The sequence below is a fragment of the Micropterus dolomieu genome, linkage group LG16, assembly GCF_021292245.1.
Source record: "Micropterus dolomieu isolate WLL.071019.BEF.003 ecotype Adirondacks linkage group LG16, ASM2129224v1, whole genome shotgun sequence".
In the NCBI taxonomy this organism is placed as follows: domain Eukaryota; kingdom Metazoa; phylum Chordata; class Actinopteri; order Centrarchiformes; family Centrarchidae; genus Micropterus; species Micropterus dolomieu.
In genome coordinates, this window is record NC_060165.1 from 19,499,146 (window position 1) to 19,511,540 (window position 12,395).

General features: G+C 40.9%; 1 protein-coding gene and 1 long non-coding RNA gene across 2 annotated transcripts; one reads left to right on the top strand and one right to left on the bottom strand.

The window, feature by feature from the left end:
• Positions 1-631: 631 nt before the first annotated feature.
• LOC123985081 lies at positions 632-2,958 on the bottom strand. The gene is made up of 2 exons (XR_006828594.1): positions 2,915-2,958; positions 632-819 (listed from the first exon to the last, which is right to left on the bottom strand). It is a non-coding gene; the product is annotated as an uncharacterized LOC123985081 (long non-coding RNA).
• Positions 2,104-10,168, top strand: LOC123985080 (zinc finger protein 14-like). Its single transcript, XM_046072435.1, has 7 exons — positions 2,104-2,438; positions 4,098-4,300; positions 4,684-4,785; positions 4,874-4,969; positions 5,123-5,233; positions 5,991-6,114; positions 7,331-10,168. The coding sequence occupies exons 1-7, from the start codon at positions 2,411-2,413 to the stop codon at positions 9,925-9,927; spliced, it is 3,261 nt and encodes a 1,086-aa protein (XP_045928391.1). The 5' UTR covers positions 2,104-2,410; the 3' UTR covers positions 9,928-10,168.
• Positions 10,169-12,395: the final 2,227 nt, after the last annotated feature.

A 12,395-nucleotide genomic window follows, 5' to 3' on the forward strand; every position in this document is an offset into this window, starting at 1 on the left:
CTACCTGTGGCCAAGACTGAACGACCATCGTTGGTATCTTCACCTGAGGCCAATAGGTTACGTTTGTTGAGTTTCCTGGGAAGTGATGAAAGGACAGCATTGTAAGTGGGGGATAAGTGGTGGCGTAGACCCCCTCCTCTGTTCAATGACGGCTTCTCAACCCTGGTGTAGATGCTTCCTTGACACCTCTTTCAAACCATCCATCTTCTCTGTCTAAAATGTGCACCTGTAGGTCCTCAAACGAGTGTCCTCTGTCCTTCAGATGTAAGTAGACAGCAGAGTCTTGACCTGAGGAGTTGGCCCTTCTGTGTTGAGCCATGCGTTTGTGTAGTGGTTGTTTAGTCTCCCCAATATACAGGTCTGTGCATTCCTCACTGCGGTCCAATGCAGTGAGGAATGCACAGTCGTCACAGCAACAAGGAACACTAACGAACCAGCGGTATCGATGACCCGGGCCAACGACCCCACTGAGGTTAAATAGCTGAGTTTCCCTGCCAGTCAGTCAGAACTGAAGAAGTCCTTTGGATGAGGGACGAAACGTCTTCCAGTATCTTCAACCAAGTCCAGTTGCCCTTGATTTTAACCTTCGTTGAATACAGGCTACAGCAACACAGAAATAACAGACAACAACTTAGTTTAGAATAACTTTATTATTTTACAAGGACACTGCAGCATCCCTTGAATAAAAATGTGACAATCTGGCCACAGCCCAGCACCAGGGTGTTTTATTGATCCCTTTACTTCTACCAAGCAAATGGCTCAAGGTACTAAAAGTCATGACAGCTCCCTCACAAAGCCAGTGGACCGTCTGTAGTCTGCCTGATGAAGAAATACAAGGTCATAAAACGTCTGGAGGAGAGTTTGGCTGTGTTGCCTGTATGGCGGGGGGGGAGATTCCTTTTTTCCTGTCTCCACAGGAATACACTGCACCAAAGAAACTGGCACCATTTCTTCAGGAAGGGAGCCAGTGTGCGTGTGTTTGTGTGTGTGTGTGTGAGTGTGTGTGTGTGTGTGTGTGAATAGATAAATTAGGTTGACAGGTAGGACATTTAAAATTGTCTTGTGACTTTTTATACATAATAAATTAATATTTTTAGGCAATTTTGCTAATAGTCAGGATGTAAATACAGATTGTAACAGGCTGTGCCAACATGACATTACCATATACCACATTACATATTGTGTTGCTAATGCATATTAAGTCTGCTCTTTCCATGGTAACTTAAGAGGCATTTCTTCCAGTAATTAATTGCATTAAGGAAACCTGTAATGCTGAGAAAAACATTTTCCCTTTTAACAAAACAGGTAATGGCAGGTCAAGAGTCCACTGATTTTATTCACAATGCATTTTTATCTCAAGTTGCATTGTCCTTGAGGCAACATTTTAAAAGTGAGAAGCAAAATGAAATATTTGAAAATGGTGTTACATGTCACACTCATTTATTATCTAGGTTAGTATATGACAGAACTGTAACAATGAGCTTATTCGATTAATCAAATGAAAGGAATTTAAACCGCAACAAGACCTTTTTAGGCAAAATTGACAAAAATCACTTGTTCCAGCGCCACAAATTCGGAATATTGTATTTTCTTTACTGGTCTATGATATTAAACAAAATATCTTTGGGTTTTGGACCATCAGTCGTACTATCTGAATATGTCAGCTGGACTACGGAAACATGAGAGGCATTTTTCATTATTTATTATTTAAACTTTTAATCAAGAAAATAGCAGATTAGTAAATAGTGCACATAATTGTTAGTTGTAGCCCTAATGTATAATATCTACATGTATTTAATTTATAGTCTATCACAACTGCCAATAATCACGAGTTAATTTTCCCCTCCTTAAAAGGAAAATATCGTCCTCGTTGCCATAAATCAACGCGAAAATAACTTCAACAGGCAGTCTACAATAACTTAAACAATAACTTATCAATGTGATTAAAGAGTTTAAATTACTTATTTATCTTTACGTTTAACAAATGGAAATAATTTGCCACTAAAAATGCGACGTCTTAAAATTTAAATGTTTGGGCCCATTTCCACCAAATGGCCTCTAGGGGTCAGTACTGATCATAGCAGCGCGACATTCCCGAGGCGAAGAAGAAGAACATGTTTCCCTGGCAGAGTCTCACAAAGTTGGTGAAGTTATTGCACAGTGCCGTTTTCTTGGTTTAAGATAACACATTATATATCTTAGCAGGTCGTATGAGTAGACATGGACCTGTAATAGAACGCAGCTACTGAATGAAACCAGTGAAAGGTATATAGACTACGCCTGCGCACTCACAGCAGAATATCGAGCCGCCCTTCCTCCCCGCCAACTTGCACCGCAGGGTCGGGCGGACGTCGACTCACAACAACCCCGAGTAGATTTGCTCACATAATTGAATATTTTTCGACATAAAATGGAGAGCCCACATCGCATCGACAACGGTAAGCCAAAGACAACTCAAACGTGTATGTCCCATCGAGAGTTATTAGGTTTTCTTTTGGATTGTGTGCGCCCGATTTTGAACATGGCGTACCCCGCTCTGAGATGGCGGTGGCTTTGTGCTACAGCGCTAACGTTAGCAGGCTGATGTGTGCGATAGCTATCGGAAGGAGCTTCACGTCAGCTAAGCTAGTTATTAGCTAGGTATGCTAGTTAATCCATAATTATATCCTATCGTAACAGAAATCATTTAACGTAACTAACTGTCGACCTAGCATTAACGTTAGTTAGCAACTGAAAATGAGCTCTGCAACGGATGACAGATGCTGCCTTCGTGGGCTTTAACTAAAGCTGCATAACGTTAACGTTAGCTACTAGTGGCTAAAAACAAAAATACAACGGGAAACACAGCCAAGTCATCTTCTTAAATGAAATGCCAAAAAGTATTGTCATATTAAAAAAAGTGTATCGCCCTTACCATTTCTGCAACTTGGGCATGTTAGCATAGAAAGTCACGACTACCGCAGCCATATTTATTACTCTGTTGGGGTGCTCAGCTGCGGTGAGTCGTAATTACGACACAGTTGCCAGGCCTTGAAGGCAACCAGGGACAGCTTTCAGGAGGTGGGAGGGTAAGATGGTGTGCCAGGGTAGCTGACCCGGGGCCACAGACCCACCAGGGACCCCAAAGGCCCGAGGTTCACATTCAGGAAGCTATTGTAGTATAATTGATAAAACAACTGCGAAATAATATTAAATAATTAGCAAACATTAAATTGTGGGTCGATGTTGTCACTTATTGATATATTTTGTTGTTATATAGTGTACTAAACTCCTATTTGATATTATATGTTGTACTATTTTATGTCACCACATCTCACTTTATACTATATTGTATATTCCATACAATATTATTCTATGTTATGATAATATCTTGAACTGTTTTACATTATATCCTATAATACATTTCTATTTTAATACAGACAAACACCAAGTATCATATATTAGTCAGTTGTACACTGTACACTATATATTCCAGACTTGTTAACTTTGCTGCAAATAGTCACATCCCTGTCACTTTTGCTTTTTAATCTTGTCTTTAATTGGTCTTGTAAACTTTCTATCTTTTCGTTTTAGTCTTATTTTAGTTTTAGGTAGCAATTTGTATGTGTACTGTACTTGATTGACCCTGAAGAGGGGCCAAAACAGAGGTTTATTTGCCGATTTGGAATTCAGTTAACTTGCTGAGTTCTTTGCTCAGTAAACTGTCAGTAAATACATACTTTTCCAAACCTAAGTTGATGTATTCAAATCACTTTTTCTGTTCAGTCAGTAGTCCAAAAGCAAAAGATATTTAAATTGTCATCACAAACTTTTTACTTGAATAAAATGATTAATTGATTACCAAAATAACTGATTAATATTCTGTCAATCGGCAAATTTATTCATTGAGTCCTACTGCTCATTTCCCACCAAGTGGATTAATCTGGCCTTGAAAGTGTTGTCTTAAGTCAAGTCTTGTTGTATTTACAGTTATTTACTCTGCTAGACAAAGAAATTTATTTTAGCAACACCTGTGTGGTGACTTGTATGTGTTATTTGACGGCTAATATAAACATTGATTGACAATTTACATCTTGACATTGTAAAATATATTCCAGAGTTGCCTCTTCTGCTGCCGTCTCTTCGCCTCTTCATACCTCCTCTGCGCCTGGTTTCTGCAGCCATGTGGCAGGTCGTCCAGAGGGGGAATGTGCAGGACTATGGGCTGGTGGAGGAGTTCATCAGCACAGTTTCAGAAATTGTACCAGAACTTTTGAATGCAGATCAGAAAGCCCAACTCCTTTTGGGACTGAGAGCACGGGTAAGACTGCAAAGTAGTTTGATGGTTTTTATAAGGACATGCAGTGTGTAAAATGACAACAACTGCCATTTGGTTTTGTGACGTAAAAACATATTATTGTGTAGTCCCCTTGACTCACTTGGTAATGGTTATAAACATGCCAACATCACTTAAAAATTTACAGCATCTAAATAATAGAAGCTAAATTATTGCCTGGCAGATAGTAAAGGTGCAGTTGATGAGTTTAATATTTCTTTTACCTGCAAGGCACTGTATGTCTCATCTGTAAAGAGTTATTAATGTAATTTTACAATGCTGAGTCTTGTTAGTCTATTAGTTGAATAACATGTCCAGGTGTTGTACTGTCAGTTGCATTTACCCTGATGTGAAACCATTTGTTACAGGTGGTTCTTGAATTGTGTCGGGCCGAGCAGATAATTGACACAGAATCCATCGAGATGCACCTGGAGCGGATCAAGGCCCTTGTGTCCACTTGGGCAGCACAGGTTGGCTTCTTTTAAATGTAATTTGTTTTCCATCAAGTTATATATTTTTTTTCTGCCTCATCTACATCCGTGGATATTTTTGTTCTAGCCATGTTTTGCAGAGGTTGAGTTTCCAGAATCAAACTTTGTGGATCAAGTTGAATTGCTGTTGAAAGACGCTGAAGAGAAGGAAAAGTTTTTCCAGGTTTGTTTTTTGTGTCTTTCAGTTTGTGTTATCAATCATGTCATTTATAGTCAATCTTGACTTCAACAGGATATTATGGAGATATTATGGATACTATGCAGTTTGTGTAGGGTATTTAAGCATTAATCTGTAAATGGTGATTATTTGTTTCAGGATGTTTTTCCTGTGGATTTTGGGCCTGACTATGACAGCGCTCTGCAGGTGCTAATGCTGGATTTCCTGTCCAGACTGGAGAAGTTTCTTCCAGTACCAGACATTCAGCAGGTACTGGAACCAGAGTGGAAAACTAAACCTTAGTGATCAGCAAAATCATCTTTCTTTTAGCAGCCTGATCGACTTTAGGTATAAAAAGGAACCTGATAGTAGGCTGGAAGAATAACAGTGCACCTCACCAACATCAAAGGTTAATGAAATTAATTGAAACACTCCGCCTCAGGGTCATAATTCAGTCAAACCCAAAACTATTTTTAGATTCAGTGTGAATTACACTTCCAGAGGACGTCTATTGCAAATGAACATCTATAAATCAGCTTTTAGAAAAAAGACGCTTTATTTCTATGGAACTTGCCTGGGAATTATCAGATTTTTAAGTTTTCTTCAATATCAGAGTAAGCTAGCGATATCTGTCTGTACATCCATGGACACAATGCGGACAGGAACTGCTAATGGCTTATTCAGCATACTTTTAATGCTGCAATTTTAACATTACTAAAGCTCAGAATGTCCCATCAACAAGGTTCTTATATTCCTGGAACATTAATTATCTTAACAGATATTTGTCATGTGTGTTTGTTTGTTCTTTTTGCATAAAAACAGTAAACATGTTAAGTACAACCAGATGGCAGTTCATACACCTGAAATTAACAATATGTGGAATGCCTGTCATGTAGTGATGCTGTTAAAAGCCCATAAATAAAGAGAGAAAAAAAACAAGCAAAAATGCCCAGGGTTCAGAGTTTGATGAGTGTGTGTCTTCAGCTCAATTTTCATGATCTTATTTTACTGTATATCTCTTCCCTAGACTGCGTCCATGCTCAGTGCTGTCCCATCCGCCCTGGAGGAGTGTGTGCACTCTGTTCCTGACCCACAGCACCTGAAAACTGTGCTCCTATACCACACGACACTTGGACATTTTGATTTATCTGGTGAGTCACACCTGTGCTGCATGCACACTATTATAACTTACTTTATTTTATTGAAACTCATTTAGGTTATCTCTTTTGCAGAAGAGATCTGAGTACATCAGGAAAAAAACAGAAATAAAACACACAGCAAAACACAACCATTCACAGATGATGAACAGTATTTACTGAGGCGGTTTTAGAGAAACACATAAACCAAATAACCCTCCAAGCAGTCAATGGACATGAAGTTGTTACAGTGATGTAGAGACAAAGCTCAGTTAAAACTTTATGGATGAAAGATACTTTTGTTACAGATTAATAACCTCTGAAACTCTTGCTCCAGTCCATATTGCCAACCTGGTCGGCAACATGTAGCCTACAGCTGAATCAAAGCTGTTTACCGTCTTTTTGCTGACCCGCCCTTCTCTGCTTCTGATTGGCTAGTAGTCCTTAACTGCGCATGTGCAACTCCCAACAAAGCTCATTTATAGACAAGATGAATCACTCCGTAGCTAAAACGAAGCCTTCAACACACAGGCTGAAAAGAGGAGCTGCAGCAATGTGCAGTATGACAAAAAATATGGTGTTTTTTGAAAAGTAAACCTGTTCTGGTGCAACCCCTAAATAAGATTTTGAACCTGAAAATTAGCATAATACCACCTCCTTTAATTTTACTGAATGTAAAAATGTCACCACAAAGTAGGGTAGGCGTTCTTGCTCTGCATGAACAGAAGGCTGAAACATGAGAGGACAGACTGTCCGTACGTGGATTCATGAAATTTTGCGGGCGAGGAAACACCTCGGCGAGTAGGAACATCGTTTCATTCAAGTGCGGTGTTTGGACTGTGATTGGACCGCTGGGTAAAAAGTGACAGTGACGAGCGCAGTGTTTTCCCCAAAGTTCAACATTTTTCAACTCTCGGTGACCAGAAAAAAACGCAACGTTTTTACCAGCTTTGGTGGACACGGATATACTTATAATTGTGTTGCGTTGTTTGTATATGATATTAAAAGTGACACTGCTACCCAACCAGATTGAACAACCTCAACTTCAATGTCACTGTGTGCAGGGATGAAGGTTGAATTATGGATTCTTGAGAATAAAACACAAGTTTTGGGTTATGCAGAAAACGGAGTTTCTGGTTAGTGTTACAGTGTGAATATGTGCATCAACTGTTTTTAATTTAGTTTATATTTGCTTACCATAACGCTTATGGAATTCTTATTTTCCCCACAGATGATACTCAGACCATTCCTTCTTCCTTTGGGAATTGCATCCTTTCCTCACTGTCCCTCCCTCAGCTGGAGAAGGTTGTAATTGACACAGAACAAATACAGTTACAACCTCCATCAGAGCCAATGCAAGGTTGTGTGACTGTCCAGGTGGAGGGTGAAACTGTGACACTTTTGGACTACATACAGATCGAACAGCCATCAAGTTTGGTTGAGCCTGATTATCCAGAAGAAAATGAAGAAAACGAGGAAGGAATGGCTGGAGACGAAACAAATGAGTATACCAGTGACGCCCTAAAGCCAGCAGCTTTTCAACCACTGAAACAAAGCAAAAGGCTCCAGTTAAAGAGGAAAGCTTTAAAAGAAAAGAAAGATTCGGCAGCTAAGAGGCAAAGAAAAAAATACCCCAATAATAAGACATGTCCTGTGTGTAATAAGATTTTCCTGCGAGCTGCAGCCATGAGACGACACTTGGAAACTCATTCTGCCAATCGGGATTTGAAGTACAAGTGCGCCAACTGTGACAAACGATTCAGGGACCATTATGACATGAACCGACACAACATGCGCGTTCATGAAAAGGACGAGATGGTTAACAGCTCTAAAGAAGAGGACACGGGAGATCCCAGCACTTCTGAGATGTCTGAAAACAAAAATTGCACTCTTTGTGGGAAGTATTTTGCCCGTCAAGTTGACATGGAGCGACACATGAAGTCCCACTCAGAGGACCGCCCATACAACTGTTCCTTCTGTGAGAAGAAATTTAAGAACCCTTACGTTTTAAAGAGACACCAGAAAGAGATTTGTAAGAGCAGAGAGCTGAAAGGGCCGAAGAGGAGAGAGACACAGCACTCAGATCCACAGCCACCGTCGGAGAGGTCGACAGAGGGCAAAGTCTGTCCCATCTGTAGCAGGATCCTACCGTGCACTGCGGACATCGCGAAGCATTTACGATCTCACACAGAAGAGCGTCCTTTCATTTGCATCACCTGTGAGAAAGGCTTCAAGTACAAGGACACATTGAAGAAGCACCAGATTATTCATGGTCACGAGGGGATCAGAGAGGAAGAGAGCAAGACGGTGGAACAGATTTTGGCTGAAGCTGACACTTGTAGTGATACAGGTAATAAAAGACAAACTAACCCGGACGCACCTGCAGACACGTCTGAGGAGTTGCCAACTGCACCTGTGAAAAAAGTAAATAAAAAAGGCCTTAAAGTATGCCCTGTCTGTTCTAGGGCTTTCGACAGTATCAAAACACTGAACAGGCACATACAGTGTCACACAGAGGACCGGCCTTATCATTGCATCCACTGCAAGAAGCGTTTTAAACACATGCATGGGCTGAAAAGACACCAGATTTATGCCATTTGCCATAAGAAAATCGCCCGATTCTCATGGAAAAAGGAGCCAAGAGCAGGGCCCAGCCAAAGCGAAGTAGCCAGCGCTGACCCCCAACCTCTCAAAATACCTGTGTGGTGTTCAAACTGTGGAAAACACTTTGAATATCCGTCAGCTCTGAAGGAGCACCAAGAAAACGTTTGCAAAGTGGAAGTGAGTGAAATCATGAAATGTGATGACTGTGGGAAAGAATTTAAGAGCATGACCATGCTCAAGGTGCACCAGAGGATTCACGATCCGCTCTACTGCAAAGAGTGCGGGAAGATACTCGCCAACGAGCCTGCTTTCGAGAGGCACAAACTCATGCACAGGCCGATGCAGTGCACAATGTGTGAAAAGAATTTTACTTTACTGAGGCGCTTGAGGGAACACTACGAGAAGCAGCACGACTTCACTGGACCGTATCCTTGCGCTCAGTGCGACAAAACCTTCATGCAGCTGTCCTACCTCGCAATTCACCAGAGAATCCACAAAGGAGAGTTTCCTTACATTTGCAACATGTGCCCAGAGAAGTTCAGGTCTTCCAACTGTCTGACGGTTCATCAGAGGAAACACACCGGGGAGAAACCCTTCCTGTGCTGGCAATGTGGAAAGTGTTACCGCTCGGCCTCGGAGCTCACGGTGCACATGGGAACGCACTCCGAGGAGAGACCCTGGGCCTGCACACAGTGCGACATGGCGTACCGCACAAAGCTGCAGCTGACGAACCACGTCGAACAAATCCACATTGGCGTCAGGTATCCCTGCAACAGCTGTGGGAAGCAGTTCATGAAGGAGACGTCCCTGAAGAGACACGAGCTCATCCACACGGGTGAGAGGCCGCACCAATGCACAGTGTGTGGTAAGACCTTCCTGACCGCCAACGAGCTCCGGCTCCACAACAGGTATCACACCGGGGAGCGCCCGTACAAGTGTGAAGAGTGTGGGAAAGCCTTCATTCAGTCGGGATATTTGAAGTCGCACATGCGCATCCACACAGGAGAGAAGCCATTTAAATGTGACATATGTGATAAAGGCTTCCGGTTGTCTTATCACATGAAGAAACACAGGCGGACTCACACTGGGAAGGCAAAGAGCTACATATGTGAAGAGTGTGGGTTAGCATTCCTCCATAAAAAGTCCCTTTGGGAACACTCGCTCAGTCACGATGTGAAAATTGAACAGTCATTCACCAATGAAGTTAGAATAGAATTTCAGTAGAAAGCATTGTATGTTCATGCAGGTTGTTTAAGTTCTGAGCTGGAAACACTCTTAATTTGTTCTTTATTTCTTATTTTGACCAATTTTTAATGTGGTGCTCTTTCCCCCCATGTTGCTTTACTGTGTTGATTCACATGTACAATAAAGCATAATGATGATGTGTAAGGATGATGTATATGTTGAAAGACAATGAATCATTTATGCTTACAAAGCTTAAGAAATAAATCTATCTTGATGGTAATACATACTCCCTTTATTTTTATTTAAAGAAATAGTGCTGAAAAGGTTTGCCAGTGTATCGATTAGTGAAGTGACAGAAAATAGAAAAGAAATTGACTGCACTTTTAATGATAAATATTTTTTTTTTTTGAATTTTAAAATGTGAAGATTTGTTGCATCCCTTTTATATTTATTTAAATTGATTATCTTTAGGGTTTTGGACATGTTGGTTGGAAAAATACATTTTAGATGAGACCTTTGACTATTCAATTACTAATAGAATATTAGCTATATTAATTGATAGATAAATCCATAATAACATCATTTTAGCCGTAGTAAAACAAAACAAGTAAAATCGATATGGTCACTGAGTAAAGAAATGCTCTTTAAATACATGGAAATTAAAACAAAACTGAAAATAACACTGATTCATAGGTGAATTTGAAACACTTTCCTTCATTTTTACTCTTTCACTTAGAATCTTACAATGAAACATTAAAGATATGTGAATATGCAAATACTGTTCATTTCAAAAGTTTACCTATTAAACACAAGATGTCTCCTGCAGAGTACATTCTCTGTCTATGTGCACCGGAGGATTTACGTTTCCACATCACACTTCTCTGTGTTGCATACTGGACCATGAGTGGCCTCCACAGTAGTTGGGATATCACATAATCAACTTGTGCGTATTTGTGTTAAAGATTTCAGGTGAGCACAGAGAAACTTTCCCCCTTTAGCAGATGAATGTGAAAACAGCTGAGTTAGGTAACAACAAGAAAAACACATTTTTGCCCATAAATGTAATCTTTTGTTGCGACCTTACAAATTCATGTGCTGTGTTTGATTTATCCACCAGAGTGGGTCTAGTAATGCGCTCCAGTGTTTAGTTGGTAGTCTTCATCCAGAAGATGGCAGTATAGCAGTGATAATGAGCAGCAGGGCTCAGCAGCTGTACTTCAGGGTTAGGGAAAGTTGTCAGTATTGCCCCCTGCTGCCTCCGCTTGTGTTGGAGGTTCTTGACCCTGCAAGCCCCCTAAAACATAAATAACTGTGTCCATTTTTCATTTGCATTCCATATCTCGTTTCTCAGTATAGCACGCATAAAGACGTGTGTTTACAATGTAATTTGCTGGGAAGCTTGTTTTGTTTATGGAGCTTTTAACTTTATGCAGCATAAATGTCCCAATGATTGTTTATACAGGCTTACTGACTGCAAATCAATATTTATCCTCTGCTCTTCCTCACAGGCTGTGTCACCTGACTGTTTACTCAGCCTGAGTGACAGTTTAAACCACAGCAACAGCAGCTAGAGCAGCAGCTCTGCCCAATTTCAGAGAAACCGTTCTCATCTCTCAGAAAAATCAAAGGCCGACTGAGTCAGAGCCTCTCCAGAGTGTTGGGAGCAGATCACTTTTTAACCCAAAGCATATTGATTTATATGGAGCTGTAATTGCTTCAGTGTGTCCTGGATTATTCCCCCCGTAATTGAGGCCTGGCAGAGGTCTCTTTCCTAGACATAGCCTCCCCCGTGCCAGGTGGTGGGCAGAAGGGAGCACCGCACCCACTCCCCAGCCAGCCAGAGAGAGCCAGGGAGCAGTGGCCCTTACCCCCCAAAACCACTCCTCGTTGTGGGACAAGTAAACAGCACAAACAGCACACTTTCCTACATGATTTCAGATATCTCGCACAGGCCCTCATCCAGCCCTAATTGCAAAATGAAGCTGCACATTATGAGTAAAGCTGGATGGAACGGACAGTTTGCTGGGATATCGCTGACACTAAAAAGTCCTGATTTTGCATTTTTTGGGGGGATATTTGGCTCTCATCTGCAGTTTCTCTGTAGGATTAGTTGTGTTTACTGAAACCACATAGTAAGGCTGTAATTACCGTATATGCTATTGTTCAAGTATAGTTTCAAGTAGTATTGTGTTTATGTTTCTGACTCAGTGGAACATTCCTGGATTTTTTAATAGACAGAATGCTTGCACGCTCAAACAGGTTTTGAGATTACCGTGGTGTCACAAATACAGGGAGTAGACATGGGGTCGCCTTTAAAAACACAGCTACTAGGACATACAGTATGTCTTTGCAGTATCTGCCATGTGTTGCACCTGCAGTTGTTGGTCCCAACCTGAATCTGAGGGGTATCAAGATGCTTCTTTCTTTTGAAATACTGGAAACTTTAACCACCTTTAACCAATTAATTTTTTAGAACTCAAGGTCACAGTCAAAATGTATTAATATAG

Bases quoted from the DNA above. Each gene is read 5' to 3' on its own strand.
- LOC123985080 (XM_046072435.1), top strand. From the start codon at position 2,411: ATGGAGAGCCCACATCGCATCGACAACG. The intron at 4,301-4,683 runs GTAAGACTGCAA...CATTTGTTACAG, and splicing joins TTTTGGGACTGAGAGCACGG to GTGGTTCTTGAATTGTGTCG. The intron at 4,970-5,122 runs GTTTGTTTTTTG...TATTTGTTTCAG, and splicing joins AGAAGGAAAAGTTTTTCCAG to GATGTTTTTCCTGTGGATTT.